This window comes from Pygocentrus nattereri, chromosome 11 (genome assembly GCF_015220715.1).
Source record: "Pygocentrus nattereri isolate fPygNat1 chromosome 11, fPygNat1.pri, whole genome shotgun sequence".
In the NCBI taxonomy this organism is placed as follows: domain Eukaryota; kingdom Metazoa; phylum Chordata; class Actinopteri; order Characiformes; family Serrasalmidae; genus Pygocentrus; species Pygocentrus nattereri.
In genome coordinates this window covers 8,171,053-8,187,898 of record NC_051221.1, presented here as the reverse complement: position 1 = coordinate 8,187,898, position 16,846 = coordinate 8,171,053, and the positions used below count along the sequence as shown (strand labels likewise).

At 44.0% G+C, this 16,846-nt stretch overlaps 1 protein-coding gene across 1 annotated transcript in view; it reads left to right on the top strand.

The window, feature by feature from the left end:
• The first annotated feature begins 994 nt into the window (after positions 1-994).
• tspan17 (tetraspanin 17) overlaps positions 995-16,846 on the top strand; it is a 57,424-nt gene continuing 41,572 nt past the window's right edge. Inside the window, exon 1 of the mRNA XM_017713550.1 lies at positions 995-1,526. Within this exon, the coding sequence (XP_017569039.1) occupies positions 1,440-1,526 (87 nt within the window). The 5' untranslated portion in view covers positions 995-1,439. The remainder of the gene's footprint in view (positions 1,527-16,846) is intronic.

Genomic DNA, 16,846 nt, shown 5'->3' with positions numbered 1-16,846 from the left:
TGGCACATCAAGGCAAAGAACTTTCTGAGAACGTGAGAAATAGAATTGTTGCTCTCCACAAAGACGCCTAGGCTATAAGAAGACTGATAACACCCTGAAACTGAGCTATAGCACGGTGGACGGTTTTCCAGGACAGCTTCCACTCGGAACAGGCCTTGCCAGGGTCGACCAAAGAAGTTGAGTCCACGTGTTCAGCATCATATCCAGAGCTTGGCTTCAAAAAATAGATGCATGAGTGTTGCCAGCATTGCTGCAGAGGTTGAAGAAGTGGGAGGTCAGGGGGTGGAGCATGCTGGGTCTGTATTGCCCCTGTAGGCATTTTCTACAAACACCGGCTCCACTGAACAAACATCTACCCGCTGAGCACTCGCTTTCTCAGATGCCTGTAGCTTTTGAGAGAGAAAATGAAAACCAACTCTCTGAAAGCGGCTGCAGCAGCAACTTTAAAGCAGAACTGAGCGCTAACGTTAGTCATCCGTTTGAAATGCTGACATAGAGGTTCTCTTCCTCCCTATGACAAAATTTATCGGCACAAACTAATTTTTCCTCTGCTCACGGTCAGTGGGCCAACCACTGACGCCGAGATAAAGTCGTTTTTGCTAATGGGCTAAAACGAACGACCCAAAATGCCTTGGAAAAACGTCTGGTTCCATTGATTTGCATTAAAAGTGAAGTATGTGTTTTCCTCCTCCTGTAAAGTCACCATTATGGAGTTACGAGGTTTTCTTCCATCAAAGTAGCTGTGGCCAAATACAGCTGGAAAATAGAGCCTCGTGTCTTGTGCGAAAGCTCTTTTAATAGTGGTGAACGCTACGATATGATACGACGAGCAGTGCTTAGTCTAACCAAGAACAGCAACTAACAAGGTCAAAAAATGCCAGTTTTTGATTGTAGGTGTACTTAAAAGACCCTCAGGTCTTTTCTAGGGGACTTTTATTTTGAAGCTTGGTCGCGCTGCCATGTCTCACGGTCCCTTCACCGTTTCAGTCTTCGCTGCTTTAATGGATGGATGTGTGTTTTTTTTTCCTCTCTAACAAGGTTGAAATATCAGAGAGACAGATGTCGCCCGTCCTGGGTGGTTTAATCAGCGACTCCCACACGGCCAGTCTCCTTTATCTGGACTGCGTTCGTGCTTAAAGTGGCCTGTGTGTGTTTAAACGGTAATAACGCTGAACTGCTGCTGCTCCTCTGCTGCTGTTGTTGTTAGCTGGGCTGGCTAACTCCAGCAGCTCCATTAACAAGGGCTTATTATGTTCCTCTGAAGCAGCTCTCCTGAAGACCTCTGCCCGTATAGTACTCACTGTATTGCCTGTGCCGTCCGTTTGCGCTTGTTCGCTAGGCTTGGCGCTGTAACCTTGAGAGAAAGCAGCCTGTAAGTGAGTGAAGGTAAGTTAGTGAATCAGGTTAGTGAGTTAGTTTAGCTGTGTTGCCCAGGAAGGATGAGCAGGAAACACCACCAGTTCAAAGGAGCTGAAGTGAGCTGCTGTGTCAAATACTTTTTATTCGGATTCAACATCATATTCTGGGTAAGTTTCTTATGTTTTTTTTTTGTTTGTTTGCTCCATACAACAGTATTTACCTCTGTGGTGCTAAATAACATCCCAGTTTGCTTGTCTGAGCATGTTGAGTGCATTGTGGACATCTTCAGTGTTTACAGTCACTGCTGGTTTGACTACATTAGAGCATGCTTAGTCTTCTTTAGCTGGATAAGGTGCAGTAGTGGAGGGTATTCTGTCGTTATCGTGATCAGTTCCATCACAGCCCCCTTTTCTCAGCATATCGTCAGGGTTTAAGTGACACTAACTGCATGTTTCGTTGCAGTGGATGTAGTTTAGTTGGATGTAGTGCGGTGCAGTTTGTAAAACACTGAATAAAAGTCGTCGTAGTTGTTGGTTTATTATTATTATTATGGTTATAGGTTTATTTCGGTGTGGCACTACAGTCTCTTATCTGATTTCAACTTATTATGTCTCAGAAAAAAAATGAATATTGTGATAAATAACGGCGTAAAGTATTGTCACCCCTACAGCTGTGTGTGAAATGCCTAATACAAGTCATTGGATTCATAGTTTCGTGTCTTTCTTGGCAGAACTAGTGCTTATGGTGCATCATCGGCATCAGAGTGTGTTGCTTTTGTGAGATGAAACAGACAAAAAGAACCAGCGATGCCTGTGTAGTTCTGTCAGACACATGCTGTTTACACGACAGATGTTCAGATCCAACAGATGTTTGGACATGACGGACGTTTAGATCTAACAGATGTTTGGGCATGACGGACGTTTAGATCTAACAGATGTTTGGGCATGACGGACGTTTAGATCTAACAGATGTTTGGGCATGACGGACGTTTAGATCTAACAGATGTTTGGGCATGACGGACGTTTAGATCTAACAGATGTTTGGACATGACAGATGTTTAGATCTAACAGATGTTTGGACATGACAGATGTTTACACTTGACAGACGTTTAGACCGGCCAGACGTTTAGACCGCCCAGACGTTTAGACCGGACAGATGTTTGGATCTGAGAGAGGTTTAATCTTTACAGACGTTTAGACTGGCCAGATGTTTAGACCGGACAGACGTTTGGATCTGAGAGAGGTTTAATCTTTACAGACGTTTAGACCGGCCAGATGCTAGACCGGACAGACGTTTGGATCTGAGAGAGGTTTAATCTTTACAGACGTTTAGACCGGCCAGATGCTTAGATCCGGACAGACGTTTGGATCTGAGAGAGGTTTAATCTTTACAGACGTTTAGACCGGCCAGATGTTTAGATCCGGACAGACGTTTGGATCTGAGAGAGGTTTAATCTTTACAGACGTTTAGACCGGCCAGATGTTTAGATCCGGACAGACGTTTGGATCTGAGAGAGGTTTAATCTTTACAGACGTTTAGACCGGCCAGATGCTAGACCGGACAGACGTTTGGATCTGAGAGAGGTTTAATCTTTACAGACGTTTAGACCGGCCAGATGTTTAGATCCGGACAGACGTTTGGATCTGAGAGAGGTTTAATCTTTACAGACGTTTAGACCGGACAGACGTTTGGATCTGAGAGAGGTTTAATCTTTACAGACGTTTAGACCGGACAGACGTTTGGATCTGAGAGAGGTTTAATCTTTACAGACGTTTAGACCGGACAGACGTTTGGATCTGAGAGAGGTTTAAACTTTACAGATGTTTAGACTGGACAGACATTTGGATTTGAGAGACGTTTAGACCGGACGGACGTTTAGACCTGACAGACGTTTGGATTTGAGAGAGGTTTAGACCGGACAGACGTTTGGATTTGAGAGAGGTTTAGACCGGACAGACGTTTAGACTGGACGGACGTTTAGACCGGAAAGATGTTTGGATTTGAGAGATGTTTAGACTGGACGGAGGTTTAGACCGGACGGAGGTTTAGACCGGACAGACGTTTAGACCGGACAGACATTTGGATTTGAGAGAGGTTTAGACCGGACGGAGGTTTAGACCGGACGGAGGTTTAGACCAGACGGAGGTTTAGACCGGACAGACGTTTGGATTTGAGAGAGGTTTAGACCGGACGGAGGTTTAGACCGGACGGAGGTTTAGACCGGACGTACGTTTAGACCGGACAGACATTTGGATTTGACCGGACGGACGTTTAGACCGGACGGACGTTTGGATTTGAGAGAGGTTTAGACCGGACAGACGTTTGGATTTGAGAGAGGTTTAGACCGGACAGACGTTTGGATTTGAGAGAGGTTTAGACTGGACGTACGTTTAGACCGGACAGACGTTTGGATTTGAGAGAGGTTTAGACCGGACAGACGTTTGGATTTGAGGGAGGTTTAGACCGGACAGACGTTTGGATTTGAGAGAGGTTTAGACCGGACAGACGTTTAGACTGGACGTACGTTTAGACCGGACAGACGTTTGGATTTGAGAGAGGTTTAGACCGGACAGACGTTTGGATTTGAGAGAGGTTTAGACCGGACGTACGTTTAGACCGGACAGACGTTTGGATTTGAGAGAGGTTTAGACCGGACAGACGTTTAGACCGGACAGACGTTTAGACGGATATTTGACGACGTATTTACTGTTTAATATTCCAGCGACTCCTGGAAACAGCTTAAAGTATCTGTATTTTCCTCGTTTCACGTATGAACTCGTCGTTTCTTATTTATATTTATGCGGCTTTGTCTGCAGGTGTGTGTTGTAATATGCTGGATGTCTGCGTCGGCCGCGCTAATGAGTAACTGTCATAAATAAACATGAATAATTGTCCCCTACACTCTTAGACCCTTTAAAAATGGTTCTTCAAGGGTTCTTTAATAACGCAGTAACACAATTCTGCATAGAGCCATAAACATTCAATGAACCGTTTAAATGACAAAATGTTTCTTTGCCCAGTGAAGTGGTTCTTTAGATTGATGGAGAATGTGTGCTGTAGATGGTTCTACACTCTCAAAAATGTTGGCTCTTCTAGGGTTTGTTAGTAAAGAGATTTTTTTCTATCTAGAACCATGAACACTCAAAGAACCCTTTGCATTAGTAAATTGTTCTTTGCATTGTGAAATTGTTCTTCAGATTGATGGAGAATATAGTGTAGATGGTTCTTCTAGGGCTCTTGAGTAAAGAAAATGGTTCTATATGACCAAAGAACCCTTTGTTTGAGTAAACATTTCTTGCATGGTGAAATGCTTCTTCAGATCGATGGAGAATGTATTGTAGATGGTGTTATATAGATTCTTTTAAAAAGGGTTCAATGTAGCACCAAAAAGGGTTCTGCTGTTCTTATGACGTCAAGCTCATAACAATAGAAGAACCCTTTTTGGTGCCATATAGAACCGTTTACTAAAAGATTCCATATAGAACCATCTGCATCCCATTCTCCATCAGTCTGAAAAATCCTTTCACAAAGGGTTGAGTGTTCATGGTTCTAGATATAACGGTGTTCTTTGGCTTTATATATATCAAGACTGGACGCGGACTGAAATAATCCAGCGTATATGGTGTCCAGGCCCGGTGTACTAAGTGTGCCGAAGCGTTTTGGTCCCTGGACGCAGTAAGTAAATAAGGATCTCGAGTCACTTGTGAAGGGATTGGAAAGTTCCTGTCTGCTGTAAAGTGGTGGGTCCAGATTAAACTTAACCTCTGCTATTTTCAACCCTGGCAGCTCTGCTGAGAAATTAGTCGCGTCTGCTCCAAACTGGATTATCCAGGCTGAGTTCAGAAGCACTGCGGAGCTTTGCTGCGAGAAGCCCCTTCAGATAATCCATATTATCATAATCCATATTATTGTATTGCTCTGCCCTGATGCGCCCGATCCCAAGCTCTTCCCACCATCGGCATCGGCTCCATACAGAGACCTAGCTGCGGAACAAAAACGATTTTCCAGATGTGCGTTTGGCCGATGGGAAGTTGTGCTTTCACTTACGGAACTTCCGAATGCAGCAGATACATTTAGCATGTGCTTATTCGCTGAAGCGGCAGCGTTTGGGGACCCCCTGTCTACGAATGTCTTGCTGTCACTTAAATAGATAAGACAGAATACATGCATATAATCTGAAGTTTTGCTTATCATAAAACATAACAAAACCAGTCTGGTGTCAGTGGTTGGTATAATGTAGTGGTTAACACCTCTACCTTCTGCGCTGTGGACTGGGGTTCAGTCCCCTGCTCTCGGGCAAGGACCCTACGCTATACCAATAAGAGTCCTTGGGCAAGACTCCTAACACTGTTCGCCCAGTCTGATCAAATTGTAGGCGCACTGGATAAGAGCATCTGTCACATTTCGTAAATAACTGCATAAAATGGATTTGGTAGTCTTCTGCAGTGGCCTAGATTTCAAATGATTAGCGTGAAACTACAAAAATTATACAGGTTTATATACAATTAAATGTATAAAACCCATGATGTTATGGTGAAATAACAGCGCGGTTAGAACGCCTCTCAACCAATGAGCTTGCGTGGCCGGAAATAACCGTTGGATAAATACAGGATGATGAACAGATCCTTTAACAACATTTTTGTGACATTTCAGATCTCATTCAGACAAAAACCAAAAGAAATGTTCCTTTTGAGTGTGTAATTTTGAATTAACATAATGTTACCGTACTTTTGGGGGCAGTCGTGGGCTGGAGGTTAAGGACCCAGCCCTGTGCCCGGAAGGTCACTGGTTCGATCCCCTGAGCTGACGGTACATGATAGAGGTGCCCTTGAGCAAGACGCCTAACCCCCAACTGCTCCTCAGACGCTGTGGATAGGGCTGCCCACCGCTCCAGGCAAGTGTGCTCACTGCCCCCCCTAGTGTGTGTGTTCACTAGTGTTATGTGGTGTTTCACTGCGCTGATGGGTTAAATACGGAGGTGGAATTTCCCGATTGTGGGATAAGGGTCACTAAACTGAACCTGTAAAATGACTCTTTAGTAAACTTTTAATACTTCATGGTTTCTCAAAGGCACCTAAAGCTGAATTCCAGAGCATTTCAGCTGTAAGGATGGGGTCTATGTAAAACGTGGCCGTGGAACTCACTTCCAGCAGTCTGAAGCTCATCAGCACTTGAATCTGTTCAGTGTTCGTCTTTTAGAGAAGAAGCAGCCGTAAACCTGAGGAGCATCTAACGCGTTTGTAGTGACCGCTTTCACAGCTAAAGAGGTTAAAAGATGTTGAGTTGTTTTGATGTCTCAGTATTATTTATGCGATTTCCGTGGAAGAATTTCTTTAAAGCAGTAAAGGCCATGAATGCGTTTCAAATTTTTCATCCAAAATTTTCTACCTTATTTTTAATTTCGAACAAAAACGAAAAGAGCTGCTTTCGATCATTTTCGGTGGCCGAATTTTCATGGTTTCAGCTATTCACTTGTATTTAGTTTGAAAGCTGGACAGAGCTGTCTCCCAGAAAGATTAGACTTTCATTACTTTTCAGCTACATTCGCCTCGTTACTGCAGCGCAGACCTAAAGAAGCAAACTTCAGACACTGAACACGCCTCGACTCATCACCAATGCTTGGGGTTTGAATTGAATGTTGAACTATTCCCAAAGGAACGGTGTTAATATCTTCTAAAAGCCTTTTGCAGAGCTATTTGTCCCCAAACTTTTGATGGGCAGTCTGATGGGTTGGGAGATGTTTGCTGTGTAGACCGCAAGGATTTACGTCTTATTGGATTACGGGAGTCATGATTTAGTCAGTGTTTATACAATCTGAGTCAGGCTAACGGAGTGAAAGTCAGTATCTTGGAAACCTCCGTGTCCTGGAGGAGCCTCGTTTTTTCATAAATTCCAGCCAGCTTGTGGTGTTGTCTCTTGTTGTTGGGTGATGAATGGTATCTGTTGTGTGGGCTTGGTGAGTAACCCCCTCTGGAAGGCGTGGCGCTGATTACCACCCCCACCGCTCATTAATGGTGCCTGCCAGCAAATGTTAACCTTGCATAATGTTATACTGAGCATTCCATTGTTAAAGGAAAATGAAGACATTGTGTAAAGATCCTATACAGGGAGGCCAGATGAGGCCAGCTGGCTTCGTTCTGATCTTCTGATATCTCCATATGTAAGCTGTGTAGCTGAAAGCAGTGTGTCATCCAGCGTCTGGAACTAGTGATGCAGCAAAGTGGAAAATCTTGGGCAAAACCAGAATCCAGGACACAAACGGAAAGCTTTTTCCTAATTTAGCCTTTTGTTAGGGTTGCGCAGTAAGACCGTAATTATCGTTATTCTGAATAAATCACGTCACAGTAAGCCACAGTATCACTGTTGTTGGAAGAAAACCTTGTGTCTCCGTTTTTTTTTGACATGAATTGAAAATACATGTTACCTTTTACATTGTGTGTAAATTTAGTGAAGAAAAGAAATGGCTGAAAGAGACTGAGGGGAGGGAGTCTGGTTCCATTGACTCACTTTAAAAGTATGTTCTTTCCTTCTCCTGTAAAGCTGCTATTTTGGAGAGATGAGGTTTTCTTCAGGCAACAGCGGCATGCGTTTCTGAGTATATCCGGCGTCCAGGACTTCCAAATCTCTTGTTCTCATGTTGGGAAAAAAAGCCTGCTGTGTTCTGCTGAAACTTAAACTTGGAGTGCAGCGAGCTTTTTTCAGGTCAAGACTTTCAGGTTGAGCACCACGACATGAAAAATCAATCGGCCTTTTATTTATTTATTCATTTTTACAGTGGAGGCTAAAGGCACTCTTGGCCGCTCCTGGCTGAGTATGTTCAGAACCATGCAGGAGTCGCTGAGGTTCTCTAGTGGTTCTTGTGTTTCAGAAGAAGGAAATTTGCCTAGGTTTTTCAAAAGTTGTGAGAAATGAAGTGGTTGAGATGTAAACAGTCATTCAGAGTGGTTTGGTGTGAAATGGTTCACTGTAGAGAAACTGTTACAGTGGTGGTGATGGGAACCAGACGTCATAATGTCTACAACACTAATAAAGCCGTTTTATTTACCATCCAAGTAAACTACGATTCACAGTTAACCTACACAAAGTGTTTATATGTGATGATGACGATGGTTAAATAGCGGAAAACCCTAACCCTAACCCTTTTTTGACTATTTTGCTACACAACACCCTGCATGCACCTCTCTGCCATATTTTAACCATAAATGATCTTTAGTCCAAACTCTTATCTCAACAATCTTGTAAAGCAGTGCCTCAGACATCAAACAGGGCGTTCAGCACTATTTCATGTAGTTCCTGTCTGTGATGGAGCTTTCAGAGGCATTCAGACGTCTGGTTCCTATCACCACCACTGTGAACAGCTCTAAGTTTAGGGCAACATTTGACACCAGACCACCCCGAAAGACCTTGTTCTCGATGATTTCATCATACCAAAATGAAAAATGGTGGAATTCCCTTTTAAACTCAAACAGCATCACAGTAAATGTAGCCGAGTCCTTTAAATCTGTTAAAGAGCGCTGAATAAAACGGCTCTCCTGAGCAGCTGTTAGCCAAGTTTTCATCCAGCTGTCAAATTAAATCCAGGTGAAGCACTGAAAGGTCTGAAATGTAAACTGAATAAAACTCTCAAGTCCAGAGAAGCACTTTGGTGAAGCATGAGGACCAAGTTCAGAGAGCAATTGTGAACGTCGAGCAGCTTTTTGATGCTGTTTTGTTTAATTTTATAGCTGTAGTTTACAAAATAAGAGGGGAGAGGGAGAGAGAGAGAGCAGACCCCACCCTGGGGGGGGGGTTGGGGTTCCTTAGTGAGCCTTGTCCTATTAGACAAGCTTGTCTTTGGGGTTTAAGTTATCTGGCTAAAACTGGACCTACACTACATGACATCTAACCTCATCACATTTTATAGCAGCATGTGCTTAACGTGCATATTTAACAGAATTTCCTGTTATTTTGTTGTCAGGACTCTTCCGCTGGGTCAGGGTTTCTCAACCTGTGGGCCAGAGACCACCAGTGGGCCGTGAAGCACCCTCTAGTGGTCTGTGGCTCTGTTCGAGGAGGCAGTAGCTCGTAGTGGGACAGTAAAGCAGTATTAATAAGAAATTGCAGTCACAGGCTATTTAAACATCCACAGCAGCCGTGGACACGCAGTGTAGAGGGTTAGCCGCAGATGGAGAGGTTCCACAGACCTTGTTTGGTGCCAACTTATCAAACGTTTTTCTTTAGTTCGCTCCGTTTTGACTTGAGTGAAAACTCCAACCGTATTCGGGTCTGCATCAAACATCTGACCCGATCCAGCAAAACCTGCTGGTCTCAGTTCACTTCTAACCCAACCCTGCTCACATCACTAGAGGTGGGACGCGTTTTGTGATCAAACGAGGGAATTCGTCAGTAGAGCTGACTTTCCTCTTCTTCTACCAGCACATCAGAGCTGTACTGTCAGTGTAATCTGCCTGACTCTGACATTTCTATTGTTCCTGCAGCTCGAGCTTCAGCTGATAAAACGACAGACGAGCCATAAAACAATAGCGAAGATCTGCGTTAGATTTCCTGCCGAGCATCAGCGAACTGAGCAGTTAAACTCCAATTGATAAACTAATGACAAAGAAGCAGATATCAAGTATGATTTTGTTATTATTCTTGATTGTGGCGATGCCAACCAAAACTGAATTTTTTTTTTTCTGCGTTTGAAGAGAAATGGATGTTCTGATCTTTTTCAGGCCCTAATTTAGAGGTTTTCTGTGTGAGCAATTAAGAAAAAAAGCAAACTGTACAAAGGAAAAAGTTGCCTGTAGTTTTTCTGTGGGCTGCTATGCTTTATAGTTATAAACAGATCAGCCTTGGGCTGGTAAAGGTTGAGAACCCTTGCACTGGATGATACAGAAGAAAGAGGATACAGCAAACATTATATATATATATATATATATATATATATATATATATATATATATATATATATATATATATATATATATATATATACACACATACACACACACACACAGCTCAAAAAATAAAGGGAACACTCCAATAACTCATCCTAGATCTGAATGAATGAAATATTCTCATTGAATACTTTGTTCTGTACAAAGTTGAATGTGCTGACAAAATCACACAAAAATCAATGGAAATCAGTTATTAACCAATGGAGGCCTGGATTTGGAGTCACACACAAAATTAAAGTGGAAAAACACACGACAGGCTGATCCACCTTTGATGTAATGTCCTTAAAACGAGTCAAAATGAGGCTCAGTGTTGTGTGTGGCCTCCACGTGCCTGTATGACCTCCCTACAACGCCTGGGCAGCTCCTGGACAGTCTGTGGTGCAACGTGGCGTTGGTGGATGGAGCGAGACATGATGTCCCAGATGTGCTCAATCGGATTCAGGTCTGGGGAACGGGCGGGCCAGTCCATAGCTTCAATGCCTTCATCTTGCAGGAACTGCTGACACACTCCAGCCACATGAGGTCTAGCATTGTCCTGCATTAGGAGGAACCCAGGGCCAACCACACCAGCATATGGTCTCACAAGGGGTCTGAGGATCTCATCTCGGTACCTAATGGCAGTCAGGCTACCTCTGGCGAGCACATGGACGGCTGTGCAGCCCTCCAAAGAAATGCCACCCCACACCATTACTGACCCACTGCCAAACCGGTCATGCTGAAGGATGTTGCAGGCAGCAGATCGCTCTCCACTGCGTCTCCAGACTCTGTCACGTCTGTCACATGTGCTCAGTGTGAACCTGCTTTCATCTGTGAAGAGCACAGGGCGCCAGTGGCGAATTTGCCAATCCTGGTGTTCTCTGGCAAATGCCAAGCGTCCTGCACGGCGTTGGGCTGTGAGCACAACCCCCATCTGTGGACGTCGGGCCCTCATAACATCCTCATGGAGTCGGTTTCTAACCGTTTGTGCAGACACATGCACATTTGTGGCCTGCTGGAGGTCATTCTGCAGGGCTCTGGCAGCTCCTCCTGTTCCTCCTTGCACAAAGGCGGAGGTAGCGGTCCTGCTGCTGGGTTGTTGCCCTCCTACAGCCTCCTCCACGTGTCCTGGTGTACTGGCCTGTCTCCTGGTAGCGCCTCCAGGCTCTGGACACTACGCTGACAGACACAGCAAACCTTCTTGCCACAGCTCGCATTGATGTCCCATCCTGGATGAGCTGCACTACCTGAGCCACTTGTGTGGGTTGTAGAGTCCATCTCCTGCTACCACGAGTGTGAAAGACCACCAACATTCAAAAGTGACCAAAACATCAGCCAGAAAGCAGAAAGGTACTGAGAAGTGGTTTGTGGTCCCCACCTGCAGAACCACTCCTTTATTGAGTGTGTCTTGCTAATTGCCAATAATTTCCACCTGTTGTCTGTTCCATTTGCACAACAGCTGTGAAATTGATTGTCAGTGTTGCTTCCTAAGTGGACAGTTTGATTTCACAGAAGTTTGATTTACTTGGAGTTATATTGTGTTGTTTAAGTGTTCCCTTTATTTTTTGAGCAGTGTGTGTGTGTGTGTGTGTGTGTGTATGTGTATATATGGTATAAGCTATGAAAGGCATTCAGAATCTTGGAGCTCCCGCCCCTGTTATCACATGATACATGGAAAGTTAAACTGGTCTGGACCTGTTTGTGCTTTTCTGCAGAATCGTAGCGAAACACAAACTGGGGATGAATATGAGGTTGAAATGCAGACATCGCAGTCAGAGCTGGAGAAATGTTTTACTGTGCCTCTTTAGTTTGTAGAGAAGGTGATTGTTTTTTCTGAGCTCAGCCGGCAGCTCCTCTCTCTTCAGTCTGCTGCTCACGCAGATCTCTCTTCACCTTTTTCCAGTCTCTCCTGGCTGTCCTTGGCTGTTGTCTGTGTGGTCACACTACAAAATCAAACGTTTGAAAACCACTTTGGAGTTTGACCAGAAGACTAATGCATCATCATGGCTTCCAGTCAAGCTCCCCACCTGGAAAATCCCTTCAGATTGTTGGTCAAAAGGGGCAAGTCAGGGTTAAATTGGTCTAAAAATCTTGTAATGTCAGCTTAACTGTATAACTTTGTGAAATACCCCACAGGTCCTGTTGGTATGAAAGAAGGCCAGATATTTCCTTACATTGTCTTCTTAATCAGTTTGTTACTGTTTCTGTGCTTCCTAGTTGGATTGTTTGAGCCATCAGGCCCCCCAAAAGAAAAAAAAACCCACTAGTTTAAAGTAAAATATTCCAACATTGGTGTCACACAGCAGTAGCTTAGTTTTTACTGTATTAATATATAACAAAAATAGTTCCCTTCGCAGCATGTAATTAGCTGGATGCTTTAAATGGTTTTGCCAGAACTGTAAAGGAAAAAAACATAAAAACAAAATTAATTGTGTGTTTAGTTTCTAGAAACGTCCCTTTTTCCAAACAAAATGCATTAGCACTTTGGGATAAATTGATATTTTGATAAAATAAAGAATATCATGTTTACTTCAGAGGCCTCCTGAGTTAGAAGTTTCACCTGCTTAGCCTTTTCCTCAGTAGTATTCAATACTGGTGCTTCTTTGGACTCGGAGCACATGATCCATGTTTTTATATTTCTCGTTCTGGTGTGAAATCCTGAATTTGGTCAACTAGGGCTGAAAAATGGCATATTATATTGATTGGATATGACAGCTGTGATATGCCTCGCAGGATATAAAACTCATTGGTGAGTGATGTAATATAAATGAAGATTGAACTGTGTTGTTTTAACTTAAAATATTGTTAGATTATATGTTTGTTGGATTCTCTGAGTTGTGATTGGTTTAAGATGCTCACAAAAAACACAGTAAACCATTTTGTGATTGGCATCCAAATAATCTAAAATACTTTACTTGAAAAAGATCAGCTATGAGGCCTTCAAAAAGACTTTAATGGAGTGTGAGGCCCGTGGTCAGAAGATTGTAGTTTCAATCCCTGGTCATGCCACAGCCACCCATGGCCAGCAGTCCAAATCACGCCGCCGCTGGACTCATGTGGAAACATGTTCTTTAGAGTGATTAATCACACTTCGCTGTCTGCCAGTCTGGTGGATGAATCTGGTTTTGGCAGAAGAATGCAACTTACCGGAATGCTTCGTGCCAACACGTAAAGTTTGGTGGAGGGGGGATAATTGCTTGGGGTTCCAGTAAAGGTAGATGTTTATACAGCACACACAGACATTTTAGGCAGTTATATGTTTCCAACTTTGAGTCAGCAGTTTGGCGTGGGCTCTTTCCTGTTCCAGCAAGACTGAGCCCCCAAGCAAAACGTGAGCTCCATAAAGACATAGTTTGATGAGTTTGGCATGGAGGAACTCCAGTGGTCTGCACGGAGCCCTGACCTCAACCCCACTGAACACCTTTGGGATGAATCGTGAGCCAGGCTCATTTATCCTACATCAGTGCGTGACCTCACGAATGCTCTTTTGTCTAAATGGGCACAGATTCCCACAGACACACTCCAAAATTTTGTGGAAAGCTTGCATAGAAGAGTGGAGGCTGTTATAGCTGCAAAACTCAATATTGGGCCCATTCCCTTTTATTATTTTTACCCCTCCCCCTTGTTTTCGAGTGTCACCCTAACCCTTTGTAACTCAGTTCCAAGGGGTAGTGATTGATATCTTGCCCCACGAAATGGGACCCTCAAATTAAAAAAGGCCTTGCGTCGTTATCAGCTAGTAGCGCTGCTCTAAAGGCAACCCTGCCAGCCTGGAGTGACAGCAGAGAAGGGAAAAGTTCAGCTCCTCACTGCTGGGCTTTAGATACATTTAGGGCATCATATCCCTTCAAAGGGGAAATAAGACAATTATTGATTATCACCCACCACTAATTCTTTGGTGATATGAAGCTGAAGTCAGATATTCTCCAGCTTCTAGTTCAAAATTTCCTGTTCCACCTTAAGTGGTGCAGCAGTTACATTCTGGTGCTTCAGGCGTCGTGAAGTCCCTGTTTGGAGGGCCATGTAGCTCTAACACATCACCCTACCCCTGTATCTCAACAAAAATTGGGACACCCTAACCCTAGATGTGAACACAAAACAGAGGGCTAAGAGCGAAGTGGTGGGGGTGAGGGGTGAAATGGGATTGGGCCTTGGCGCCCATAGTGGTTCGTGCAGTGTAGTGGTTAACACCTCTGCCTTCTACGCTGTAGACTGGGGTTCAATCCCCCACCAGGGCAAACACCCTACACTATACCAATAAGAGTCCTTGGGCAAGACTCCTAACACCGCCTTGGCCTACCAGTGTAAAAATGATCAAATTGTAAGTCGCTCTGGATAAGAACGTCAGCCAAATGGCGTAAATGTAAACGTAAATGGTTCTGTAATGGAATGTCCAGTAAGCTCATATAATTGAGATCGTCGGGCGTCCACATACTTTTGGCCATATAATCCGTGGTGTTCAGTCCTACTGTCATGGTTTCCATTACCATATTCAAGCCTGAGTTCATATTATGCGCGGTTGCTGTTATGTTGTGTGTGAGTGAAGGTCCCTCCTACAGAGTCGAGAATGGAGAGTGACCTGTTGCCCTCTTCCCCTCAAGGAGCTCAACTCCGCTATTGTTCCGCACGATTATTGCCCCAAACAGCTTTCCTGATGGGATAAAGGCCTGGGACCGGACTCGGTGCGTACGCACGTGCATGAGAAAGAGAGCGAGTGGTCAGATAAAGTGCGTGCGTGTGCATATTCATGAGGCAGCGAGGGAAAGTAAGTAACGTGTGTGTTTTTACTCGTCACATCCGCCAGGTTCAGATGGCAGATGGGAGCCACATGTCTGTTTCCCCTCTTTCTCTGTTGCTCGGGGAGGGATGCTGTGTCCATGCCATTTCCCAGCATGCTTCACACACACAGACACACACACACACACACACAGACACACACACACACACACACACACACACACACACACACACTCACTCACTCACTCTCAAACCCCACTCTGACTCATTCTCGCTAAAACACGTGATTCGAAAGCCTTGAGTCATTCTCGAACAGCTCGATCAATCATTACAGCGCCCACATGAGGATCTTTGTGCCGATGTGTTGACGAGCAGAACTGATCTGGCGCTCCGACTGTGAATTCACACCGCTGTGGTGGGGCTGCACAGTGTTTAGCGGTGGGCAGTGTGAAGATATGTTTGCGTTATTGTAGTAGATTCCATCATGATATGCTTTTTTAAGCATATCAGCAAATTTTCAGCTCCAGTGTAAAACGGTGAACAATGACGTGTATCAAAAAGACAGATTTAAACCAATTTATCAGCGTCTATAAACAACAACAACCAGTGAAGAGGAACTGTAAACGGACTGGGATGGGCCATGGGATGATCGTTTACTGTTATTTTGATCACTTTTACAGTTGAAAGCCAAAGTTTGTGTCAAATGACATTCTTTGTAATGCGTGATTACTGCTTATTTGTTAAATTCAACATATTGGGGGGAAAAACAAAAAAGTTATTTTATATTTCCAGTGCGTTAAACTCCTTGTTTGTAAATTGGCTCTTTTTTACAGGATGTTAACTTATTTTAGCTCATTTTTTAAACAGCAAGAGCCGGTCTAGTAAAGGCCCAGTCACACTGGAGTTTGTCAGGGAAATTTCATGAGCAGTGTTATCTTCAGTCCACTGGAATTTACTGCAATCAGCAAGTTTGGGTTTTCAACCAATGGCACTACTACGCATTGGAGGAAAAGCTCAATCTAAACACAAACCTTTTAACGTTTCTACCACAACAACTATAAACAAACACATGAAAGAGAGGCTGTATGATATGCAGTCAGTCGGGAGAGCGTGTTTTTAACCATTACTTTTGTGGTTGTACTGTTTATAGTAGGCAAGTTTGCCAGTTTGCTAACTGCTGTGTTAGCTTCTTGGCTGAAATCACCCCACAGCCAGCCTCCGCAGGTCAGTCTGACGCACGATGCCCTTACGAGTATAAAAGTCAGTTAGTTAGTGTGCACCAGAAATTTTTTCATCGCCAGTCTTCTAGACCTTCTCTTGCTCATGTTCTTTTCATCGGGCAACGCAAGCTGCATATGTCTAATTTGACTGCGGTGTAAGAGGAGCTTGTGAGCATCCTGACCAATCACAGATGTTCTTCAAAGGTTGGGATGAAGCAAGACTTTTGATTGATCCAAGAATTGAGAGGGGGGCCTAACTACAGCTGACGTATGAGCGTAGATATGCATGCCTAGAGGCCGTGTTGCGTTCAGCCAGGCTCGCCGACGCCGCCGTCATTTAGGCACAGTCACCATTGCTGCTGGACAGCATTCAGTACCATTATAGAGTGGCAGTTTAAGAATCACTGTCCAAAATTATACTGTACTATTATATAACGGAGGGAACGCAGCGGTCCACGCTCCTGTCTGTGTGATGCGTACTGTTTGTGTGATGTATATGTAGATATGGTCGTGTGGTTGGTGAAGCACAGAGAACCTGCTGATGTGGTTGTCTTTCCTCTGGTTTTATATTAAGCTGATTTAATATGATAGTTTATTCAGGGGGATCTTAACTCT